Source organism: Monodelphis domestica, chromosome 6 (assembly GCF_027887165.1).
Source record: "Monodelphis domestica isolate mMonDom1 chromosome 6, mMonDom1.pri, whole genome shotgun sequence".
In the NCBI taxonomy this organism is placed as follows: Eukaryota; Metazoa; Chordata; class Mammalia; order Didelphimorphia; family Didelphidae; genus Monodelphis; species Monodelphis domestica.
This window is the reverse complement of record NC_077232.1, coordinates 156,675,837-156,703,226: the sequence shown is the minus strand read 5'-3', so window position 1 is coordinate 156,703,226 and position 27,390 is coordinate 156,675,837. Positions and strand designations below refer to the sequence as shown.

Below are 27,390 nucleotides of genomic sequence, written 5' to 3'. Positions count from 1 at the left end.
TACCCTTTCCTCTTCCCTCTCTCTCAATTCTTACATCTAATCAAGTGTCAAGAAATGTTTCCTTGATAGTTCTTGATCAATGACACATTGTAAAACCCAGTGGAATTGCACATTGGCTATGGGAGAGGGGGATGGGAGGAGGGGAGAGAAAGAATATGAATTATGTAACTATAAAACATTTTTCTTAATCAATTAAATAAAATTTAAAAAGAAGAAATGTTTCCTTGATATCACTCTCATCCTTTTTAGTTTCTTACCTCTACCCTAAAGGCCCTCATTACCAAGCACTAGAACAATTTGCAAAAGCCTCCTAATTGGCCCTTCTACCTCTCAACTCCATTCCATCCTTCACATAACTGCCAAATAAATCTTCTTGATTTATGTATCTGTTTATGTCACTTCTCTGTTCAAAAGTTTTCAATGGCTTCCAATTATTTAAACATTTTGAACTCTGCATGGTATTTGGAAACTCTAAGAATTTTGTGCTACACTGTCGTTTCAGCATTGTCTTACACTACTCCCTTCTAGAAACTCTGTTCTCCAGACAAACTATCCTACTCATTCTTCTCCTACTCACTTTGCCAACTCTATGATTTCCATTTCCAGTGCCTGGTATACCTTCTCCCTTATCCAACTATTACTCTTATTCTTTTGTCTGTTGAACTTTGAACTGTCGAACCCATCCTTTAGAGACTTCTCAAAATGCCTCCTCCTCTATGAAATTTACTCTCATATTCCCATTTGGAAATGAACTTTTCTTTTAGACCTCATATAGTACTTCATTTAAACTTTTTCTATGTTCAACATGTTATTGTGTATCATAGTTTATATATATACATACATATATATTATATATTCCCTTAATAGGTGGTGAGTTTTATGACAAAGGCTATATCTTAAACTTTCCATTTCCCCCATAACTTAGTACTTTGTGCTGAACATAGTGAGTACCAAATAAATATTTACTAAGTGAATAAAATTGATGTAAACTTGACTGAATCAGTTTTTTCCCATTATGGATATGGATTTTTATTTATTTTTCCTCTTATCCTATCATACTTATGATCAAAGGTATGATTAATGATGTAGTTTGTAGCAGCAAAATAATATAGCCTTTTGCCATGAAAACTTTTCTTCAGCTACTAATATATCTCCTTTCCCACATTAGTGAGGATTGGCAATTTTCTTATCACCAATAAGAAAAGAATTTTAAGGGGTGTATTTAATGATAACATAATTATGAACTATCAAAAAGTGATCAATGTGGAGGTTGTATTTATTTAGAAGAAAAGAAGAGAGAATGGATCTCTTTTCTGGTCTTATTTTAATCTGGTCTTTAAAATATAGAATCTATATTTTATTCTTCTTTCATTATTTATAAGCTTTTAATCATATGCAACTTCCTCAAGACAACTCAGGTAAGAATTGAGCACACGCAGCACAAGCAACTTAAAATATTTTACTGAAAGAAAACATGACTGTTGGCATTGAGTGAACAAGAAAGAATTCTTGTAGAAGGTGGAATTTTAGTTGGGACTTGAAGAAAGTTAAGGGGCCAAGAAGCAGAGCTAAGGAGGGAGTAAATTTCAGGTATGAAGGGGCAGCCAGTGAAAAGGTGTAGAGAGCCTCTGGTGAAAAATTCCCTTTATTAATGTAGATCTGTATTGATTCTGGCTCAATGAATTATCTGAGAACAAATCGGAAAAAAAAATGAATGCCTGCATGTGATGAGGCAGGCTTTGAACCAGGTCTTCTGGTTCAGGAGTCAGGCTGCTTCTCAAATATATCTTAACACTAGCCATGAAACTCTGAGAGGTGTTTGGGTTAGAGAACATTTTAGATGGAATGTTCTGATTTTACATTTGGTACCTTTTAGGTGTTGAAGCTTTAAGAAATATGTCCATGGATAGAAGGGCAGGTCACTAGAGCTATAAAAATCTATTATCTATTGAATATTTTATTTAATGAGGAAAGAAATCTGGAAAAGATATTAGTCAAACTCATTCATTTTATTTCTCTGAACTTCAGTTTTCTCATCTGTTAAATGGCAATACTAATATTTGCTTTAACTATCTTACAAAATCTTTGTGAAGAAAGGACTTGCAAAATTGTATATAATGCAATATGACCATGTACTATTATGATCATTACAACCCTTGATCAGAAGAATGTGAAAAGGAGAAAAGCGGTTTTGTTCCTTTTAACTTAGTCAAACTCCACTTCTACTGAGATGACTAAATAAGACTTAGATGAGTATAAATAATAAATTAGATGATTAGCCCTGACAGTGAAACTTTTAAGTATTACCATTAAAAACTTTGTCAAGATGAGAAAGTACATTAAGAATAGGTTTATGTGTTTGTTTGTTTTTTAAGAGAGAGGTCTCATATTTCTAAAACCTTGGGGAGGACAATTGGGAAAGGTATTATGTATAGGAGATGTTTGGTTTTACTGTATCTAATCTACTCCAAGTCAAGGAAATCAGATGGGATATTAAAGTACCATAGATTTAAAACTGGAAAGCACTTCACCTCCTCATTTTATATATGAGAAAACTAAAGCCCAAAGAGGTATAACCATACATAGTCACATAGCTATTATTAAATGGAAGACTCAGAAATTGAACCCAGTACATTCATTTTGAAATCCACCATCCTTTTAGATTGCATTGCAATACTTCATGGAAAAGCTAATTGCCAGATAGGACAGTTCTGCTTGCTCATTCATAAAATTCTTACTCCTTAGTATTTAATAACTATGGAAATATTTTTGAGAGCAAAGTTACATTTGGGTGGACCAGGATTGTGGTTAAGTTAAGCATGTATCCTTTAGTCATTTTGGTCCCTTATTAGTCACTTGATTGTTAAAACTCAATAAAAGCTTTTACCCATATTACTAATTAGAATTATAATAATTGCTGTGGTTACGCATTTCATCTCATTTGCCTAACAATCCTTTTTCTTTCTGAAATCATAAATTTTCTCCAATACAAAATTACAAACACCAAAAAGGTTTCAAAAAGAAATAATGGATAGATAAAACACATGTATACATTTGAATGTATATGTGTGTATACAGACATACACAAATTCCCTGGATATTCTGTGTAATGACCCTGCCCTCCCTCCCTTTCTGAGTGTGTGTATGTACACATAGTTCATATATATCACCGGTATATAATAGATATTATATGCATATATTAAATACATAATAATTATATGTATAACATTTTCTTTCAAAAATAACTAACCCAAATTCTTGGTAAAGTTTAAAGCTTTAATAACTTTAACCTGTGCTTTGTTTATGCATAGCTGTTTTCACATTGTGTCCTCCAGGTACTTGAGAACAGAGACTATTTTTTTGTCCTTCTTTGATTCCAGAGTGCTAAGTATAGTACCTAGCATACAGGATGTGATTAATAAATGCTTTTTAACAAGTTCACAAATCTAATCAAAATAACAAAAAAACAAAAATGTACTTGGTCAGTAAAAAAAGAGGGAAAAGTTCAAAATCGTTTTTCTTCTATGTTTTTATATAATCTCCTTTGAAGCAATAGGAATGTGCCTAGTTAGTTTAGAGAGAGGGCAAAATTTGGAGTCAGGAAGAACCAAACCACATCAGTCACTTAGTAGCTGGGTTACCATGGACCTGCCATTTCACTTCTCTCAGCTTCAGCTTACTCATCTGTAAGAGGGAAATAATAGAAGCTCCTACTTCACAGGGTTACTATGAGGATCAAATATGTGAAATGACTTACAGCCCAAATAAATGCTAGCTATTTCCTTGTAACTTTCTGGAGTGGGGGGAGAAGGGGATGATAGAGAGACAGTGTTCAGTAAATCCTATTGGCTGATCAATTCAGAGGGAAACTCAGAAGGGTCCAAGCCTTTGCCTCTGAACCTGGATTAGAAGGCTGAAACATGCTATTAAGGCAAGACAAGCAGTAACGTTGAAACCCTTTCCCCATTCTATTTCTCCTTTTACTTATCTTCCACATTGCCATTTATTCTCTCCACCTTACCATGTACCACAAAGAACCTCATGCAGCAGGAGTAAATGAGATGGATGGAGGGTATTTTTAAAGGGGTGTTGGTTAGGGTGGAGCATTCATTTTTGTTAATACACATCAGAAAGATGACTTGTTTCACCATCATCTTAATGTAAATGAGTAGATCTTTTTCATCAGACTGATCCTAAGACAAAATACCACATACTATGTCTAACAAAAATAGTTTCTGGAAGGCAACTATGAAGGATTAGACATGGAAATATACCAGCTTGCTGTTTTTAAATATCTCTGAGTCATCTCAACTGAGCTACCTGAATTGCTTCTGCCTCTCTGTTTAGACAGGCAGTCTTTTTTTTTAGTAGAGAATTCTTTTGTCTTCTTGGTTAGTTTTGCAACCAAACATAAAAGTAATTGATTAAAGTCTTTATATGGTAATTAACATGTAGAACTGGTTACTCCCTCCAAGGTTCATTCATCTGATTTTATTACACCAAGGATAACAATAAAAAATGAATCCACATTGACTTTTACAATGTTGCATTTACAGGTCAACTTGTGATTATTTTGTTGAAGAACATTAAGTGCAAAGCTATTAGATTTATGTATTTCCAAATCTCAAATAGAATAATGATGACTCATTTGCTCAGCTGCTCATTCTCTTTCTACTTATACAAAACAACTCCAAGACTGTGGCCCTACAGCAAAGTAATCTATAATAACTAGAATTTCACTTGGTGATATTCCCTAGAATTACTTCTTTATCTGGGAATATCTACACAACATTAGATCAGATACTGTATATCACTGTAAAAACTTTCAAGTGATAATATAATTGTATACTATTATTATTACTAAATTCATATTTTGATGCTAGTTCTAGTAGCAGTAACAATAACAGCAATAATTTACATATTTTATGACTATGAAGCATTTAAAATTCATTTTCTCATTTGATATGATAGTCTCTAAAACAGATAGGATAGGCATTATTAGCCCAATTTGCAGATGAGAGAACTATGGATCATAGATAACATATAAATTAAACCTAGTCACAGAAATAGTATGTATAGTAGAACAAAGTCTTAAACACAGGTCTTAAGCCTATTATTACTATTGTCTCAATAATTTTCTGTTAATTCTGAAAGCTTTGATAATGGAGTTCACTTGTCAATATCTGTAGAATGCAAGTTCCTTGAAAACATAGGTTGTTTCATTTTTACCTTTGAATCCTTAGTACTTAGCTTCTTTCACATCAGTTATTTTTTAACATATTCTTGAGTAAACCAAATATTCTGATTAACTGGAAGTTACCATACATAATTCACAGATTGCCAGTTTTCATAGCATCACAGAATTTACCTTAGAGATTATATATTGTACATCTCTCATTTTAAAGATGAGGAAATTGTTTATACCTAACTTATTTTAAAGTCTGATTTCAAAGACAGATAACATAACAACAACTACAAAGTCTTTAATAAAATTATAATCATCTAAATGTTCTTCAAATACTAAAGATACCAAATTTAATATTTTTCATTATCATGAAATCTGTCAAGTTGTTTGAATTTTCTCATTTGAAAAATTTTAGATCAACAAAATATTGATTATATATACTAGATAATGTTTAGAACTTTCTAGGACATATATCAATATCAACCATGTTCTTTAAAGTTCGCCATGACATGCTTTGACATGCTTGAGATTTTATTGGAACCTGAAGGAGGAATGAATAGATTTATGATCTCATTAACAAGATTTAGTACTTCCTCCATCAGTGTACATCACAATCCATTCATTCTCTCTAATCATATGTGATTTTTTCCCACATCTTTCTATAAATCCTACAGAGAGAACATATCTAATGGGCTAGCATTTATAATGACTAGTCTAATATTTCATGGGTACCAATGCAACACTCAGATTATTCATCTTCTTTCTTTTTCTCCCTGAATTTCCATTCAAATATAGCTTTGATGATCTTTTGTTAACATAATTTCTTAAATGTGAATCATTGTTAAAAAAAAAAACTGAGTTTTCTGTTACACCTTCTATTTTAACTCAAGAGTCTATTGTTAATTAATTAATTGTTCATTTTAATGTTCTATGGTTTGCTGCCATACAGAATCACTGGAAAACATATTTTTAAGTGTTTGGGGGTGGGTGGGAAAATTAGGATTATAAAAAGCATCATGTATTTTTCTAATCCAGTCATCTTTCAGTTTTGGAAACTTTTTTGTTCACCAAAGTAACTCAATGGACTAACCAGTCAACTGATTCTCATAATCTAGGCAAGATGATTATTTTTAAAAGTTGGGTATTCCTATACCATCCAGGCTCTATTTCTGACCTGGACCAGGTACTTGCTTTCTTATGCAATCTGATGTTCCCTTGTTTCTAGATGACTTATCACATTAATGTAATTTGGCGAAGATATCCAGTTAGCATAGCCTACTAGAGCTCAAAACTTCCAAACTCAAGAGATTCCCCAATCTTGTCACCCCAGTGGGTATAATTACAGGCATGAGAAAACTATTCTCAGATGAGGTGATTTTTAATATCTTGTTTTCTTTTGTACATTGCTAGACACATCATATTTAAGTGGTCCTTGATTTTTTTGAGAATTTATATGTCCCAGAGCTCGAAGCAATCAGTATAATATCATCAAAAAATAATAATACCAGAAGAACCTTAACATCTACAGTGAATTTCCATTTAGATTATGCAAAGGAAATTTTCCATTACAGTGGCAAAGACCTTGGTAAAAACATATATATAGATATATAGATATATAGATACATACACCATTATGTATGTATTATGTGTCTGAGTTATTGAAAATCCATTGAAGAAAGTTATTTCTACAGTTTCATCTATCATGGGATCCCAAGTGATTTTGACTAATATATGGGAAACATCTTGTTTGAAAAAAGCCTTTTATAATCAACAAAGAATAAACCTATCAAGATCTTATATTCTAATACTTTTCTGGTGATTATGTGACTCAGAATGTGGTCTATAGTACAGAATTGTCTGCAAAGTCTGCCTGCTGTTCCCTTCCTTGAAGACAGCATGAATGAGTGCCTAGACCATTCTAATAAAGATTTTATAGAATTCAGAAGGTAAATAATGATGTCTTTTTTACCAGCATTTATTGTTATTCTGCCTTGGATCTTTTAAATTCTTCTGGAATTTTTTTTGAGATATCTTGAAAACTAATTCCAGTATGCTTTTAAAGTGTATCTTTTCAAGAACAGATTTTTTTTTCTATATATATTTGGCCAGATTGATTCTCTTTTTCTGATGTTTTGTTCTTGAGTGCTATTTCCACTTTCACATAAAACATATAAAATATTAAGGTGGTAGAGTTATGTAATATCATAAATGTAATATTTAAAAATTGGTTTGGAAATATATTAGTTAAAAAAAGATTGTTGTGGTTGATGTTTATAAAATAATTAAGTCTTAAATCCCAGGGATGATAGTAGCTTTTAACAATTTAATTTTAATATATATTTAGTCTAAGAAAGAAATAAGGAGGCAAGGAAATAGAAAAATATTTCTCAGTGTACCACCCTAATCTTACCAGTCCATGAGAGTGTCTTCCACCCAAGCCACCAATGCCAAATCACAGAAAGAACCCCAGCCAAAGACCTCCAGATAAGAACCTCCACATCACTTCCTTTCCCTGTGTGCTGGTCTATCATATCTCAGGAACCAATCAAAGATTATCTGACTTGGACCCAAAACCCTTAGTTCTGTTTTATGATCCTAGGACACTTAACCTGTGACCTCTCTTTGGAGTGTTCCAGCTACACTAATGGTCTGGCTCGGAAGAGCAGAAAGTTCACAACCCTAGGAAGAAGGGGTTCCCTTTACACAGGTATAATGTCACAGGATGATAGGATACCAGATTTAGAGATCTAAGGGATCTTAATAACTAATTGAATTCAACTTCTCATGTATCAGAGCAGAAAACTGAGGTACAGACAATTTAAGTGACAATACCCAAGGTCACATAGTAAGTATCTAAGTGATATTTAAAACCAGATCTTCCTGACTGAGAAATTCTGTTTCCTTGGATATTTCCACTTTTATTCATGATGAAAATAAATTACATACAGAAATTTCTTATCTTTCCAGTTTCATATATAAATAAAGATGATTTTGTTGAGAATAATTGTAAGCTTTCTAATGGTATACCTTCCCATCTACTGCTTTTTAAAGCACCCTTGTTTGTAATATGGCCTCTTCTCTATAATCATTTTGAAATGAGTCTGCATCTTAAATAGGCATTGTTTTTGGCTGTCATACATAATAAGATCAAGTGTTGGCTAGGAAACTTCTGGGACCTTTTAAACTACTTATTGTGGCAACAACTTTAAAATCATTAAGCTTCTAAAAAATAATGCAAATAAGAAGTAATATTTTTATTTTTTACATTTTCCACTTTTCAGAGTTAACAGCTTGTTTGAGTAAACTTGAGCTCATAATTTAGAGATTGCATGCAATGCTCCTATATTTTCCTTTCTTTAGATATTAATTTTGAATATTTCTTTGCTTGTGGTATGTAAACAGCTGGTTATGAAGTTTTTCTGTCAGGATTCAGCAATTTCTTATTTTTTCAGATTTGGTCAATTTCATTGGTTGTTGCTTGAAATACACCAAGTCCAGTGTCTCCAGGTTCCTTGGGAAAAGTATTCCATAAAACAAATGACTTATCATTGTTTATATGGATTTTTGATTGGGGTTTGGGTTTTAAAAGATTGCTCTATTGCAAAAATAAATGATAGGACATTAAACTGTTTCAATCCATTATGCCCCATAGATAAAAGAGACAAACACCATGCAAATAAAATACAACAAAATTTTAATATACCATACTTACATTTTCTTTCTTCTTATTTTTTTAGATATTGATATGGATCCAGCAGAAAATCTTCTCAATATGTGTAAGTTTGATGACAAATAGATATTTTAACATGAGGCCTAATTTCCTTGGATACTCAAAGGACTGACTGTCTACAGTTTGAGAGACAAGTACTGTCATGCAGGTGTTGTCTTGACAAACTTGTTTTTAAGTCACAAGAGGAAGTTGACTATTATTCAGTCTTTAATTTAAAATTTACTAAAGGCAAAGCATTTTTACATTTAGACAATTTAATCTGAGAAATACCACACACAGATGGAATTTGAGAATAAGGTATCAATGCATCATTCCTAACTTCTCCTGACAATATTCAATTCCTAAATGTTTAGAGTGCTGAGCAACACACCACACACACACACACACATACACACACACACACACATATACACATATCTATAGGTAGAAAGTTTTTTCACAGGGTGATACACTCACCTCTGAAGGAGTAAATCATCATAAAGAAAAGTTTCCTTAGCTATAAGACTGACTAGAAAATACTGCAAGAATAGAAAAATAGACAGAATGATGAAGAGCAACTCCACTTATTCCCATAGTATGCAAGGCATTCATCTTTTATGCTCTTTCTTTTGTTCATTTAAAGTACATATTTTTGTATCTTTGCAATAATATAAACAAAGGAATTTTATAGCTGTACTTGGGCCTTAATTCAAATCCTTTTTGAACTATATCTTGAAATATTTTTAACTTACAATTTATTTTTAAAATTTGAGCTTCAAATTTCCTCCCTAAATAATGTAAAATATATTTCCATATCAGCCCTAATTTTTAAAATCATAAAAGAATTAAAAAGTGAGAAAATGATACTTCAATTTGTACTCAGATTTTATCAATTCTCTTTATAGATGTAGATGTCATTTTCTCATTTAGAGTTATCTGGGTTTATTGTATTAATCAAGGTAGCCAAGTCTTTCACAGTTGATCACCATTACAACAGTGCTGTAATGGTACACAAGGATAGGTGTTTTTACATTGTCTTCTTCTGAGTTTGTGTCTTGGTCTTCCCTGACAACATGGTAGCCTTTTATAATCAAGCTATTTTTTTTGTTGTTGTTTAGTCATTTTTCCTAGCCTATTTCTTGGCTTTTAACTTTATGTTAAGGTTGCTCTTCATCTATAGGTGAGGAGCAAATGTCCCAAGCTTTCAGGTTTTTTTATGCTGCTGTTTTCAGAGCTAATTCTGCTGGTCTAAAAACTTTTAGTGCTTACAAAGTGGTGTGATCCTGACAAAGGTATGATCACTGCTCCTGATCTGGCCTTCGGCCTTTACCCAAGGAGGGTCTCTGGTCCCCTATAGCCACAAGCACTAGCTCTCTCTTTGCCCAGGAACTGCCACCTGGGCCTCTGTTCACTTGTGGCCAGTCCCCAGGACTCCTCTCCACCCTAGAACTGAAACTCAGAACTGCATATGCCATACAGTTGCTATTCATTGCCCACTGAGCCCACCACTAGCAAACCATGGACTGTAATTTCTTTCTGACAAGTTGTTGAACTTCCTTTTTTTCTATGGGCAGAGAGCTCTTGCAGCTGCTACTGCTACTGCTGCCACTGCATACTTCAGGAATTTTTCTTGCCAAACTCCTAAATTTTCTTAGACCAGAAAAATGTTGCCCTTAACTTTTATTTTCTCTGCTATTCTAAAATTTTATTTGAGGTATTATTTTAAGGTTCATTTGAGGGGGATATTGAGGGAGTTAAGTTGGATTGCTTATAATCTATCATCTTGTCTCCACTCCCTCATATGTGTTTTTTCTATAAATGATATCATGTCATGACAAGTAAAAATGCCTCTGAAGCATCTATTGCAAGGTAGTCTTAGAAAATATGGTAAGACCACTTGTAAGGACTCTTCTCTTCAGTCACTGGTTGTACTCCACTTCAATAAATAAATGTAACAAAGGAAGGTTAAGAAGAGAATAAATCCATAAGGAGCAAGAGATTAATAGAAGGGACAGAGATGAGTAAAAGGAGAATGTTGTCCAAAGCTGATCCATGGAAATTAACCAACTCAGAGCTCTTGAGCAAGGCTAGAAACCAGGAAGTGGAGTTGCCTGAGGTTGTTCCTCCTAGCAGAGAAGCACCTTTGTTTTTGTATTCCCTGTACAAAAAAGTTGAGTAAAAGCCAACTTCCTTTAGAGGTTGTCCAAACAAAGAAGGGAGGAGAGAGGGAGAAACCATCATTATACCTCTGAATTCTGTATTTTTTAAAGCATCAGTGATAAGGGAGTGGAAGGAGGATGAAAGGTATTCAAGTCATTAAGTCAAAGGAAAGGACCTTTTCCTTAAAATATGGCAACCAACTCAAGACTTCTGCTATAAAATTCCACCATATAAGACATCTTTCCAACCTCAGACATGGATACACTATAATGTAATCACAATAAAAAATAATCAAAAGGGGCAAGATAGAAACCTAACTACAGTGTAGCAAAACAAGAGTTTAGATAAAAACTTTGAAGAAGTATATTATATTCTCTATCCTGCCACTCTTGCTTAGACCAACTTAAGGAAACATATGTTTGGATGTATTAGAAGAATAATCAGTTGTATGTCAGTTCAGTTCTGGATTCAGAGAGGTAGCATCTTCTTTACCTAAAATTCTTCTCAAAAGGAATTTAAACTTTGAAAATTTTCCTCCACACACAACAAGCTATCATCTAAGGTTATGTTAAGAGTTCTTTATTTAAATTTAATCTAAAAACACATCCCTAGGAAGGGACACAAATGCCATTTTCTAAGCTTTTATTTTATATTTAATTTTCATTCCCTTTATAGACTGAAACTGATAGTCCCTTATTCCAGAAAAAAGGCTTTTATTTGGAGATGACTTATACATTATTCTATAAATTGATAACAGGTGGCATTGATATAGTGTTTTAAATAAATTTCCTCATTTGATCCTCACAACAACCTTCTGAGGTGGATATTTTTATTATCCTCATTTTACAGATGAGGAAACTTAGGCTAAAGTAAGGTAAGTGACCTGCCCAGACTCACACAGATAATAATTATTTGATATGGGATCCAAGTTTGGATCTTCTTGTATTCAAATCTAGCACTATATCTAATACATCACCTAGTTGCTCCTGAACCATCTAACTGCCTCAGACTACTGATTCTGACTATTATCAATAACTTATAGCTAATTAACAGTAGTATCACTATATAAGATGAGGTCACATGTAGAGATAATCAAATAGATTGAAAGAAAAAGTGCTACATTGAGTTTTTCCCATTAGCCCAAAGAGAACTTAAAGCTTCCAAACTTGAAGTCATGGTTCTTTGGACCTAATTAGGCCAACCAAGCCTAAATAATGTTGTAGAAAGCTATCTGACAGAGTCACAGTCTGGGGAAATGGGGGCTGGAAGGCAGCCCCCAGAAAATGAGGCCCCCTCTGATCCCTTTCTGTGACTTCTCTCTCTTTAACTTCCCTCACTAATGGATGATTATTTTTCTCTCTTCAATACAAAAGAAATGATATAAGAGCAAAGACTTATAGAATAAATATATATCCCAAGACAGGCAAGCCAAGAACATTAATCACCTTCAAGACACCACACTCCACTGCAGAGAAAAAGCAGGCAACATTACCAGATACTTTAAAGTAACACAAGAAAAATAGAACTTGTAAATTGAGGAAAACCCCAAATCTGGTCTGTCATTAAATTGCCCTCTAACCATGCACCTAGCTACAAAATGTTTTGTTACCCATCTCCTAAGTAATTGTGATCAATTGTGAAAGATGACCAAAAGTAACAATGATCCTCCTAACTGGTCAACTCCTAGGTCAGGGAGAACTAATCTCTAGATCACCCTGTTTATGCCATTCATCTATAGCAACAATGTTTCATTCTCCTTAGGCTATGCATCTGTTGTTAAGTTCTATGGAAAAATATATGTAGAAAATTGATTAGGTGCCAAATAACTATGTACTCACTAACCTATATAATAAACAAACCTCCGTGCCATGGCAGAATACTATGTGATGCATACGTATGTGGGACTGAACATGTAGTGCTTCTCACTCCATTATTCAACTGAAATCGTCAGACTTGGACAGAGTGGACCATGGACCCTCAGAGAGACCACTGGGTGGTTCTATAAATAATGTAAATATAGATTCAAGTTTTGAAAATGAGTTTTTTAAAGTATTTTATAGTTGTATCTTTTACAGTTGGTATAATTTTTCTCAAGGTCTGTATTGTAACAAGCATCTAGGCCCCTAAATATTGCTACATTCTTTTTCATTTTTCTTATGTCTCACATAGACAAAAGGAATAAATAGAAGTTAAATTGCTTCTGATTACATCATCCCCCTATCTTTTCCACCACTTAAACTGACTTGCAATGAATCTCTATATCAAAGGTTGAATAAAAATATTGTGTTATTAATGGACTTAAATTGAGTTACTGGCAAATCTCACTGAACCTTAGTTCATCAGCTATCCAAGGACTGATTTCATTGCAAACAGTTTAGTGTAAAACAAGTAAATAGCAATAAATTGTACCTAATGGGAAAAAAATGCTTCTATCTTCAGATGTAAACAAATTTATTAATCTCATTTGAACAGGTTGTGGAAGACGGACAAAAATGTCTCCTGGTAACAAAATAGCTGGAGGCTTGGATAGTGTAGAAGGGGAATGGCCCTGGCAAGTCAGCCTGCAACAGAATAACATTCACAGATGTGGGGCTACTCTAATTAATAACAACTGGCTTGTCACCGCTGCACACTGCTTTGTAAAGTAAGTATGAACAACTGTCAAGCTGGGGTACCTAGTCAATGGATTGAGTGTCAGGTCTGGAGTCAGAAAGACCTGGGTTCAAATCAGGCCTCAAATACATTCTGGCTGTGTGACCCAGGGTAAATTATTTAATCCCTACCTTTTACCTACCTGCCCTAGAATCAATACAACAGGAGGCATGAAAATTATAGCAATACTATCCCTCTACAAATAAGTCTAGTCTTCATATGTTAATACATTCATCCTTCAAGCTTTTACTACTATGTACTACTAAATAACATTAGCTGTGTTTTCCAAAAGGGAAGGCACTAGCTCCTGGGTGTGGAAAGGGGCATTAAAATAAGCTCCATTTTGGAAGTAGCACTTGAACAGAATTTAGAAGGAATATAGGGATTCTATAGGGAGACATGAGGAGGGAATCTTTTCCAGGTATGGGGAACAGTCTATATTCAAAGATACAGAATCAGGAAATGGAATGTCACTAGCCCACTTTGAGTGAAACATAAAGTGAGTAAAGAAGAATGTGTATTAAGCCATGAAAGGCAGATTAGACCAAACTGCCAAACAATAGAGTTTGTATTTTATTTGAGTTACAATAGAAAAGTACTGGAGTTTCCTGGCCAGGAGACTGAAATGATAAAACTTGTGCTTTAGGAATATTGACTTGGTCCCTGTATGAAGGATAGTTTGGGTATGAATGGGGGGACTTGAGGTTGGAGACCAATCAGGAGATTACCATAATAGTCCAGGAAAAAGGTGATAAGGGCCTGACCCAGGGTAGTATCTATAAGTAGAAAAAAAGATAGATTCTAAAAGATAATGAAAGGGTACAATCAAGAAGATTTAGAAATTGATTAGATATAAGCAAGTGAGGGTAAGAGAAGGGTCAAGAATGAGTCCAAGATAATGCAGGTGGGAGAGTAAAAGAATGGTAGTACCCTCAAAAGAAAATGAAAATTAAGAAGAGGCAATGACTTGGGGAGAATGCTAATGGTTTCTCTTGGATATGTTGAGTGTGAGATGCCTACTATACATCCAGTTATCCAATAGGCAATTGGTTATGCAGAACTGGAGTGAAACAGGTGAAGCAAGTCTTGCAACTTACCTAAAGTAGCATCAGAAGATCAGCAGTAATTACTTCTGAAAGAAAATGAGGAAGGCCCCACTTTAATTCTGAAAGTGATGTTAAAGAGTCCAAGCTGAAGTGTATAACATATCCCTTTGATTTCTTTTGTGGTCTGTAGCTTATTTGATTTTATTGAAAGAATTTAGAAGTGAGAGAGAACTCAAAAATTATCTAGTCCAGCCTCCTTTTTTTACATTTGAGGAAACTAGGACTTAGAGAGTTAGTGACTCAACTAATGTCACTAAGGCAGTAAGTAATCAAACCTAGATTGAAACCCAGGTCTCCTGATTCCAAGTACAGCATTGCACTATCTTAACTACAACTTGAAATACAATATTTCTTTCCACAACTCTACACTAAGTTCTCCATATACATGTATTATCTGCTCAAGAATTGAGTATATTTATAAAATAAAGTTAAGAAGATATGCTGTAGTTCCAACTATTTTTATTTTTCCCTGTTTTTAAGCTTTGCATTTAGTATTCTTTGATGCTTTTTTGATAGTCTTAAACCTTTACTTCTCAATTAAATGAAGTATTCTTAGAACTTTTAATTATAGAAAGGTAGAGTTAAAACAGACCATTCTTTAGTCCAACCACATCATTTTTTCAGATGAGGAATCAAAGAAATTAAGTGACTTGCCCAAGATCATTTGGCTACTAAGAGAGTCAGAACTTAAGGTAAGGCCCAGTATTCTCTTGATTATATCAGGCATTCATCATTCCCTTACTTACTTTATATTTCCTACTTTACCTTGTTCTTTTCCCTGCCTATATCTAATAGAGAAACTTACAATTTTTTTTTAAATATATTTTATTTGATCATTTCCGAGCATTATTCGTTAAAGACATAGATCATTTTCTTTTCCTCCCCCCCACCCCCCATAGCCGACGCGTAAGTCCACTGGGCATTAGATGTTTTCTTGATTTGAACCCATTGCTTTGTTGATAGTATTTGCATTAGAGTGTTCATTTAAAGTCTATCCTCTGTCATGTCCCCTCAACCTCTGTATTCAGGCAGTTGCTTTTTCTCGGTGTTTCCACTCCCATAGTTTATCCTTTGCTTATGAATGGTGTTTTTTTTCTCCTGGATCCCTGAAAGTTGTTCAGGGACATTACACCGCCACTAATGGAGAAGTCCATTACGTTCGATTATACCACAGTGTATTAGTCTCTGTGTACAATGTTCTCCTGGTTCTGCTCCTCTCGCTCTGCATCACTTCCTGGAGGTTGTTCCAGTCTCCATGGAACTTCTCCACTTTATTATTCCTTTGAGCACAATAGTATTCCATCACCAACATATACCACAGTTTGTTCAGCCATTCCCCAATTGATGGGCATCCCCTCGTTTTCCAGTTTTGGGCCACCACAAAGAGCGCAGCTATGAATATTTTTGTACAAGTCTTTGTGTCCATTATCTCTTTGGGGTACAGACCCAGCAGTGCTATGGCTGGGTCAAAGGGTAGATATTCTTTTGTCGCCCTTTGGGCATAGTTCCAGATTGCCCTCCAGAATGGTTGGATCAGTTCACAACTCCACCAGCAATGAATTAATGTCCCTACTTTGCCACATCCCCTCCAGCATTCATTACTTTCCTTTGCTGTTATGTTAGCCAATCTGCTAGGTGTGAGGTGATACCTCAGAGTTGTTTTGATTTGCATCTCTCTGATTATAAGAGATGTAGAACACTTCTTCATGTGCTTGTTAATAGTTTTGATTTCTTTATCTGAGAACTGCCTATCCATTTCCCTTGCCCATTTATCAATTGGAGAATGGCTTGATTTTTTGTACAATTGATTTAGCTCATTATAAATATGAGTAATTAAACCTTTGTCAGAGGTTTCTATGAAGATTTTTTCCCAATTTGTTGTTTCCCTTCTGATTTTAGTTATATTGGTTTTGTTTGTACAAAAGCTTTTTAGTTTGATGTAGTCAAAATTATTTATTTTACATTTTGTGATTCTTTCTATATCTTGCTTGGTTTTAAAGCCTTTCCCCTCCCAAAGGTCTGACATGTATACTATTCTGTGTTTACCCAATTTACTTATGGTTTCCTTCTTTATGTTTAAGTCACTCAGAAACTTACAATTTTTAACTGTCAATATAATTTATTATTAAGGAAAATTATAAATTTTTCTTCTTTTTAGATTTTATGTCCTTTAAACCTCACTCCCTTTCACTGAAAAAAAGATCCTTGTAACAAATATGTATAATCAATCAAAATAAATGTGAATATTTGGCTATGACCTAAAATATATATATATATATATATATATATATATATATATATGAATTAATTTTCAACTGAAGTCTATTACCTCACTGTCCAGAAATGATCGACATGTTTACATGACTGATCCTCTGGAATAATTGTTGGTTATTTTTGTTGAACAGTTTTTATGTCTTTCAAAATTGTTTGATTTTTTTTTTAATAAATGGTTCCCTTGGTTCTACTCCATTCTGAATCAGTCTATACAAAAATTCCCAGATTTCTGTGAGATGTGTTTTTTAAAATTTTCTACAGCATATTATTCCATTGCATCCATATACTATAACTTATTTAGTTGGTCTCCAACTTATTTTCCAGTTTTTTGCTAACACAAAAGATCTTCTTTTCCTCTTTCTTTGATCTCTTTGGAAGACAGACCCAGTAGTAGCATCCCTGAGTCAAAGGGCCAAATCAATAAGCCTTAAAGAAGCTCTTACTATGTCAGGTGTTGTGCTAAATTCTGGGAATATGAATAAAAGGAGAAAGAAAGTTAATGCCCTTATGGTGCTTACATTCTAATGTCAGGAGACAACACAGAAAAAAAGAACTGAAAAGGAAGCCTTCATGGCAACAGGATGGCAAAGCCTAAAGTGAAGCATGGGCTGGTCTTGGCCCTTCTTCAAAATGGAAGTTATAATAACTTAGCTAAAGCATATTAAAGCCCAGAGACTGAAGTATAGCTGATCTGGGCCTTCTTCTGGTCATAGTTCCAAACTACTTTGAAGAATTAGGGATCAATTCAAAGATTCACCAATTAAGTATATTAATATGCCTATTTTCCCACAGCAGTTCCAACATTTGTCATTTTTTCCTTTTTTTGCTAATTCTGCCAATCTGATGAAATTAAGGAGTTACCTCAGAATTTGATTAATTTATATTTCTCTAATTTGGGATGTGCAGCATTTATTGTATAGCTATTGAGAACTTGAATTATTTCCTTAGAAAACTGTTTCTTCATATACTTTGACCATTTATCAGTTGGGGGAGAAACTCTTAATTCTTATAAATTTGAATCAATTCCTCATGAATATTGGAATGAGACTCTTATCAGAGAAAGGCAAAGATTTCTCTCAGGTATTTGTTTCCTTTCACATTTTAGCTACATTGGTTTTGTTTGTATAAAACTTTTTAACTTTATTTAATCCAAATTGTCCATTTTATTCTTCTGTGATCCCTTGTTTGTTTTTTTCCTCTCTGTAATTCTAAAAGACCATTTCTTGCTTTTTCTTCCGTTCTGCCTATGATGTCATCCTTCATGTTGAGATCATCAATCCATTTGGAGCTTATCTTAGTAAATAGTGTGAAATAATTGATTTATACCTAGTTTCTGCCAGACTTTGGCAGAACTTTCCAGTTTTTTGTTGAATAGTGAGTGAGTTCTTAACCCAGTAACTAAGGTCTTTGAATTTATCCAAAACTAGCTAGTACTCAATAAACTTTGCAAAAATAGTTCCTTACCTTTCTGGGTTTATAATTTTTAAAACAATCCATCTTTTTGCTATTTTTATTGTTGTTTTTTAGTGCCAAAAATCCGCAAGAATGGAGTGCAACCTTTGGATTACTTTTAAGTGATCCAAAACTGAAGCGAAATGTGAAAAATATTATCATTCATGAAAAGTATCACTATCCAGCTCATGACCATGACATTGCTCTTATAAATCTGTCCAAACCAGTACTATATACAAGCACTATTCGAAAGATTTGTCTTCCAGAAGCAAGTTATAACTTCCCCCCAAATTCTGATGTGATAGTCACAGGATGGGGATCACTAAAAACTGATGGTAAGTTCCTTAGTGCTCCTTTATTTCATAGCAGCTATAAAAAAGGCTTTCAAATGAAACTTACAAGGGTCACAGTACCTTGAGACAAATGATACCACCTTAAACATTTACTGAACATATTTCATTGGCTCTTATGGACATGATTCCATCAACATGGGTGTTCCCCTTCATTGAAGTTGATTACAACATTTCCACATTTTATGCCCTCTTTTAATCTTGTTCATGTTTTAGACACAGCCAAAAAACATTTTTTATGTGCCTTTGCTACAGGTATCTGTTAAGTTTTGTGCAAGCTTGTAGCATTTCTACATTTGAGCTTTTCTCTGAATTTTGCCCAGTTAGTTTACCTTTTGCCTATATGCTTTGCCTCTATCTCCTGACTTCTGTGAAAAGAAAAGAAAAGAAAAGAAAAGAAAAGAAAAGAAAAGAAAAGAAAAAAGAAAAGAAAAGAAAAGAAAAGAAAAGAAAAGAAAAGAAAAGAAAAGAAAGGAAAAGAAAAGAAAAGAAAAGAAAAGAAAAGAAAAGAAAGGAAAAGAAAAGAAAGGAAAAGAAAAGAAAAGAAAAGAAAAGAAGAAAGGAAAGGAAAGGAAAAGAAAAAAGAAATTAGAAAAAGCTTTTAAATGAACTGCTGGGTGTACTGTAACTCAAATCTTCATGAATTCTAAAGACTGCTAGTGCTATGGTTGATCTTGCACTATTCTAACTGGCTCTCTATGGCAAATAAACCATCTTTATGAGCCCAAGAAAGGCTTTGAAATAGGAAAGTTAGTGTTTAGTACATTATCCTCTCACTGCATCTCTTTTCCTTTATTTCCACAGCCCCCAAGGGTCAAATTCCTCCATGCTGCATTCTAGCTATCCATGGGCCTCCACTGTTCCAAATTACCTGGAGCAAATATCTATTCAAACTATCTCTCCTCTCCCCATAACTCAAACTTTACCTTTGATAGTTTTGTGTTTGATATCTTAGTCAATTAATTCCTGATGAGCATAATAGTCTTACAATATTACCCCTTCCTGGATCACTTGTATAAAGAAGACTCCTGGCAATGCCCCACCTAAAGTGTGAGTCTAAGGGTGGACCAAGAAAAAGAACTTTTTTAGCAAGATTGCCTTTGGCAGTACCTCTCAAATGTCAGGATACTTGGATTCCCTATGTGTGAAGCTAGCCTTTAGATGTTCTGTTCTTATTGAAGAGCTCTAACAGAAGGAACCAGATAACTGAAGATTCCTGGTATTTAAAATAAGCCCTGTATAGGAAGTTGAGAGGCCTAGCATCTAAGCCTGGCTTCAGCAATGTTTCTTTTTATTATTTAACTTTTTAGATATTTTTCCATATTTCCATATTTCCTTTTCTTTCCCTTCCCTCTTCACTCTCCCCTCCTTTATCCAAGGAGTACTTTCACTGGGTTATACAGATGTTATCACTTATACTTATTTCCATATTATTCATTTTTGCAATAGAGCAAATCTTTTAAAACCAAAACCCCCAATCATATATCCATATAAACATTTTACTGATCATTTGTTTTTCTTCCGTGTTTCTACTCCCACAGTTCTTTGTCTCTATGTGGACAGTATTCTTTCTCATAAGTCCTTTGGGATTCTCTTGTATTAGCAAAGTCCTTTACATTGGATTGTTCCACAATGTTTGATTTTCTGTGTATAATGTTCTCTTGGTTCTACTCATTTCACTCTGCATCAGTTCCTGCAGGTTCTTCCATTTCAAATAGAAATCCTCCAGTTTATCATTCCTTACAGCACAGTAGTTTTTCATCACCATCAGATATTACAATTTGTTCAGCCATTCTACAGTCCAGGGATACCTTCTCATTTTACATTTTTTTGTCACCACAAAGAGCAGGGCTATGAATATTTTTGTACAAACATTTTTCATTATTATCTCTTTACAAATCTAGTAGTGGTATTGCTGAATCAAAGGGCATGCAATCTTTTAAAGCCCTTGGGCATAATTCCAAAATCACCTTGCAGAATGATTGGATCAATTCACAACCCCACCAGCAATGCATTAGTGTCTCAATTTTGCCCCAAACCATCCAACATTTATTAAATTCCTTTACTGTCATATTAGCCAATCCTCTAGGTGTGAGGTAGTACCTCAATGTTGTTTTGATTTGAATTCCTCTAATTATGAAAGATTTAGATCACTTCTTCATGTACTTATTGATAGTTTTGATTTCTTTATCTGAAACTGCCTATTCATGTCCCTTTACCATTTGTCAGTTGGGGAATGGCTTGATTTTTTTGTACAATTGACTTAGCTCCTTATAAATTTGAGAAATTAGTCCTGTTTGTCAGAGGTTTTTGTTATAAAAATTTTTCCCAATTTGTTCTAGCAATATCTCTGCCAGTAGCACTGCTGTTTATCCAGTGTTCCGTTTTCAGAAACATGTTATTAAAATTGAATATTCTTGCTGCCATGTTTCTCATATCTGATCAGTTACCAAGTTCTATTGATTAAACCACTGAAAAATCTCTGGTCTCTATCATCTCCTAACTCCTCTTAGCATCATTAGCCATGTGTAGATCCTCATTGCTAGACACCTAAAATATTATCAGACTCTTAGTAAATCTTTCCACTTTTACACTTTTGCTCTTTTAACCTATCCTTCCTACAATCACCAAAATAAACTTCCTTATGTATAAATCTTCTCCATAAAATTCCTACTCTAATTCAGGATTGGGGGGGGAGGGGAGGTGATACTAGATTCTCAAAATCTATGCCATAATCTCTGGTAGGTTTATGTCTGCTGCTAAACTAGAAAGCCTTTGAGTATTATTATAATGACCAAATGTTTGATATATGAAAGCAAGACCAATAAAGCTAAAATACAGAAAGGTTCATCACCAGTCTGGACAAAAGGGGCTAAATTTGGGGGCCACAAAACAACCCAAAAAGTAACAAGCAAAAAATTATTTCTTGGATATTTATTCATATTCCAAACAGAATACATGAAAAGAGTTAAGCATATGTCCCAAACTCTGTTGTAGATGATGAAGTAGAAAAAGTCTATGAAGAAAAGACTTTCTCTTACCAAGACAAAACTTGGCACAACCCTTTAAATCAAATGAACATATATGTTAAAACTTTGTCATTTTAATGTGAAGGAAGGTGAAAAATAGTTTCAGAAAATATGATTCAGGATTCAGAGATAAAAGAAGCCAAAGGCTTATTTATAAATTATTCAGAAACATAACCACTATATTTCATGAATACTTTCTACAAGAAGACAGGATATATTGGACACAAAGAGCAGCAAACAACATCATTTTTAAAAACTGCCTGTTTGTTTCAACAATTTAGAGGTAGGCAAGCCACTTAACTGCTCTATGTTTGAGGCAACTTTCTAAGATGTAGGCACCGGAACTTGGAGTAAGGAAGGCCTGGGTTCAAATCTTGCCATATATATTTACTGGCTTTCTGGCTCTAGGCAAGTAATTTAACTGATTTGCACCTCAGTTTCCTCATCTCTAAAATGAGGAGTTTGAAATTGTTGATTTCTAAAGTTTCTTTCTACCAATGCTAAGTTATAAAGTTATAAAGTTATAAAGTTATAAGTTATAAAGAGGCTACTGACCTGAACCAGAAGAGGAAACTTGCACCCCAGGAATTCCCCAACACTGATGATATTAAAAGTCAAAACCCCTTTTTTTTCAATTCAGTAACTCAACAAAACTATTAAATACTAGCCACATGCAAAGCACTTTGTCAGTGGTGATACAATGATGAAAAATAGCACAGTCTCTACACTCAAGAAGCTTATAATATACTAGAGAAGGGAGAGGAGTACATGGTATTTGCAAAAATAATATAGTATACTATAGATTGAATGTGATAGAGGGAAAATAGAACCCAAAAATTGTTCTGGAAAAGATGAAGAGGCAAAGAAAATTATCTGTTAGAGAAATTAGGGAAGATTTCATAGAAAAATCCTACTCTTATTATCCTTGCACTTTCCAAGGCTCAGATCATGTGTCACCTCTTCCTATAGGAATCCTGTCCTGAACTCCCCATGTCTAGAGCCTCCATTCAATGAAATTCTTTTAAATTTATTGTGTATGTGCATATATATATATATATATACATATATACATACATATATATATTTTATATTCACTTGTATATGTATCTTTCTTTTCTACATGTAAAATATAAGCTCATTAAGGAAGGACTTTTTGTTTTTTCTCTTTGTATCCCCAGCAGCTAGTTTAGTACCTAGCACATAACTGATGCTTTAAAAAGAGTGTTGGTTAAATAAATGTTGAACAAGCGAGCGTGTAGTATATGCCAGGTCCTACACTAGGTTTTAGGAATACAAAAACAAAACTAAATCCTTATCTGGCCTCAAAGAGCCTAATTAAAAAACAAGTGCACAGATGATAAAACACAAAACACATACGGAGTTAATACAGAATGATTTCCATGTGGTAGAGTAAAGGGGAGAATCAGCATAGGTCCAGGGCAAAAAGTGGCAATTACCTGAGTCTTGAAAGAAGTGAATTCTTCTAGAAAGCAAAGGTAAGGAATGAGTAAGTACATTGCAGGCATAAGAGCAACCTCTGCAAAGACATGGAGATAGGAAATGAAATGCCCTGTGCAATGAACCAATAAGCCAGTTTAACTGAGGCACAGAATACATGAAATAATGTGCAGTAATCTGATGAAGAGCTTTAAAAAAAAACTTTTAGGTAAAATTGAGGAGTTTGTATTTTACCATCAATGTCAAACAGAGCTTCTTACGTAAGAGAATGATGTGGTCAGATCCATGCTTTAGGAATATCAGCTTGATAGCTCATAGAAGGATGGATTGGAGAGAGGAAAAAAACTGAGGGCAGAAACCAATTAGGAAGCTATTGTAATATTGGCATGACAAAGGCTTGAAGTAAGATGACGGTTTCTGTGATTAAGGAGTATTTGAAGAGGCAATAGTATGACCCTCTGGGCATGGGCAATGTATGTGACCTGCACAAGTGTTTGGGATGGAGAATAATATAGCATACTATTCACATGTCACCACTACATTGCCTACTTTTGCTTGCTTGTTTCAGCATTGCTGTAATTTGTTCATATGCAAGACTTTCTATGTCACCAAAATTAAAGACAAAGTCATTAAAATAAGGGAAATTCCATAGAATGTGAATATGTCCATAAGTATATTGAAGTGAAAAATGTATGATTTTCATCACAAATTTGGCAATGACTTGAATGAACATTTATCATTTTCTTTCTATAGGATCAAGTCCTAATGTTCTCCAAAAAGCAATAATAAAAATTATAGATAATGGCACATGCAATAAAAAAGAGGCATATGATGGTGCCATAACAAATGAAATGCTGTGTGCTGGATTCATGAAGGGAAAAATAGATGCCTGCCAGGTAGGTAAAAGCACTAGTAAAATTGAATAGTTTGATTATTATTAATATCTTGCTTATGCTAAAATGCTGATTTATGAAAATCCTATTTGCATTACTCATTTGTAGTTTGTCCATGCCAAATTAAACTGGCCTGCTATTTTAAAAATTTTATGAAAACATCTAGAGCAACATTTAACATTAATCTTGAACTAACCAAACCACAACCAAAAATAACCATAATAATTGTTATTATATTGATATCAATATCAGGTATGTCCAACCACGCCACCCCCCCCAAGATGAATCAGGGTCCATAATCATAGATTAGGATGAACAATCAATACATATTATATTTTGATGATCTTCGTGGAAGATGCTTGCTTTTATTTTTAATCTAGACTACCTGTACTAGCAGTGCAAAAGTTAAGGCAGGTCTGCAACAAGTATAACTAACAAGACTCATTCAGAAACATTGATTTTTGTTTGCAGAAAGCCTAATCTTTATGCAGTGTTGGAGATATGGGCACCAAGCCATATGCAGACCTAGATATGCATAGTAAAATTGTGCATATGCGGATAATGTCAAACCTGGATTAAGTTTTTCTCTTTGATAGTCCCATAGTCACCACCTCAAGCACTCAGACCAATACAATTCAGATTAATTATCATATCAGACAAAAAAAATTACCCCAACAGAAAGTACAAAGGACATATACTTGAAGGCACAGACTAGTAAAACACCCTCCCACAGGACCTATATAGTCACTTATCGTACAACCCTGTAGTTGGGGCCCTTCCACAAACAGATTTTGGGGTTGATATGGTATCAACTAACTGTCCATTCTGGCATGCCCAACCTTCCCTCAGGCCCTACAGAGAACACAACCTTTAGTACCAGGTGATGTGCTGGCCTTCCTCTTTCAGAGTCTCTTTAAATCCAAATAAGACACAACATCTCTGCTTTCTTTGTACCTTCCTTTGGTAAGCTTTGGAACTTTTTCCCAAGTCCTTATCTGTTGACAACTCATTGGGAGCCTTATGGAAAAAATAGTTTCTTCCCCAAGTAAAAACAGAGATGATATGTGTGTGTGTACATATGTGTATGTACATGTAGGTAGACAGAATATGTGTGCATGTATATATATATATATATATATGAAATTCTCCTTTCGTGATGAGCAAATATAGAAAATTCAAAGAAAAAGGAAGTTTTTCTATCTGCTAAAGATAAAATTCGATCATGTTATATTAGTGGCTAACTTCCTTGGGAGTTGCTCTTTGTCTTTTCAGCTTTCTAGAACTTTATGTTATAGGGATTTCTAAAGTAAGGTTTGCCCAGAATACATTTGGCTGCAGGAAAAATTTGATTATACCTTTTCTTATTTTGCTGACTCTCACAAAGCACCCTTTCTGATTATTAAATGGTTCCAATTAATGCTTATTAGCAAAAAAAATGGACATAAAATAATATTAATTCAGTCTCCATTACTACTCACAATTGATTATGGACTCTACCTTCAGTCCTGAAGCAGACATGCATGGCCTATTCAAAGTAGCTGTTTTTGAGGAATAATTATTTCATAGTTCAAAGGTACAAGATTTCCCCATCGTTGATTCTCCTTCAGCTAACAAAGAAAATAACCATTCGACCTTGGTGTCTTTGTGAATTGTTGTGGCCAAACAACATAAAAAGCATCAGTTACTGGCCAGCTATCCAGATAGAAGCCTCTCCAAATTTGGAAAGGTTGGTCTTTAAACAATAAATATTAGATTCCTGCCGGTCCTATACTCAAAGTCTTTCAAAGTTTGTACTTAGCTGAGTTTTTAGAATTCAGTCACCTTCCCAACAAAATGAGAAATGGCCTTTAGTCAAGGATTTTAAGTCTTTATGACAGACTATGAGATTCAAAAGCAGAAAGATGATTTCTAACTGAAAGAAAATGAAAGAGAAAGCCCTATAAGGTATAAATGCAGTCATCAGTTAATCAACAGATATTTATTAAGCACCTACTATGTTCCCAGCACTGTGGTATACACTGAACATACAAAGACAAAAGTAAAACAATCCTTCCAGGATAAAGGAAAACAGCATGTATATATATGCAGATACACATATATGTACATGTGTATATATGTACATGCAAAATAAGTATAGGGTAATTCATAGGAAAATACATTATGCAGAGTAGGTAGTACTTGAGCTAAGCCTTTAAAAAATCCAGGTATTCTAAGAGACAGAAGAGAAAAAAGTGCATTCTAGGAATAAGGGGACAGCCAATGAAAAATCACAGAGTTGGAAGATGAAGTGTGTGAAAAGTAAGTAAGAAGGCTAATTTGACTGGATTGTACTATATATGAAAGGGAGCAAAAAATATATATATATATTGGGGCCAGGTTGTACAGAGCTTTAAAAACCAAAAAGAGAAGTTTCTGTTTGATCCTAAAGATTTAAAAGATATCATAGTTTATTGAGCAAGATAAAAACAATCCCACATTTTAGGGAAATTCTTTTGGCAGTTCTCTGAAAAAATTACTAGAGAAGGCAAAAAAGTGAGGAAGGGAGAGAGTCTATTGCAACTGTCCAGGTAGGATCTCAGTTGATTTAGGCCTAAAGTAGTAAAATGGTGATGTGAGAAGAGAGCTCAGCTCAAGTAAGTTCCTCTTTAGCTTTAACCCTGATCAGCCTAAACATATCCTAGTGTCTTTGACTCCTCCCTTGAGGTAGTGTTACAGCATATGTATTCTTAGTGGGTCTTATGGGGAAAAAGGAAGGAAGGAAGGAAGGAAGGAAGGAAGGAAGGAAGGAAGGAAGGAAGGAAGGAAGGAAGGAAGGAAGGAAGGAAGGAAGGAAGGAAGGAAGGAAGGAAGGAAGGAAGGAAGGAAGGAAGGAAGGAAGGAAGGAAGGAAGGAAGGAAGGAAAATAAATTGGCTTAAGTAAGAAACAAAACATGAGAAAGATAAAGAGGTAGCCAAAAAAAGTAGAGGGAAATCCTACCATGTTTTATAGGACCAAAAAATAGAGGAAGACAAATAAAAGGAAGTAGAGAAAAAGGAATGCAGAACATATCAGTTTTACAGTAAGAATGATGCTCTTGTTGTGTACAAAGGGGCTTCAGAGTCTGCTAATTTGACTGACAGAA

At 34.2% G+C, this 27,390-nt stretch overlaps 1 protein-coding gene across 1 annotated transcript in view; it reads left to right on the top strand.

Moving 5' to 3' along the window:
• LOC100012939 (transmembrane protease serine 11C-like) overlaps window positions 1–27,390 on the top strand; it is a 103,543-nt gene that overhangs the window by 62,560 nt on the left and 13,593 nt on the right. The window contains exons 6-9 of the mRNA XM_016423223.2: window positions 8,923–8,961; window positions 13,527–13,698; window positions 18,614–18,873; window positions 24,129–24,271. Of these exons, the coding sequence (XP_016278709.2) occupies window positions 8,923–8,961; window positions 13,527–13,698; window positions 18,614–18,873; window positions 24,129–24,271 (614 nt within the window). The remainder of the gene's footprint in view (window positions 1–8,922; window positions 8,962–13,526; window positions 13,699–18,613; window positions 18,874–24,128; window positions 24,272–27,390) is intronic.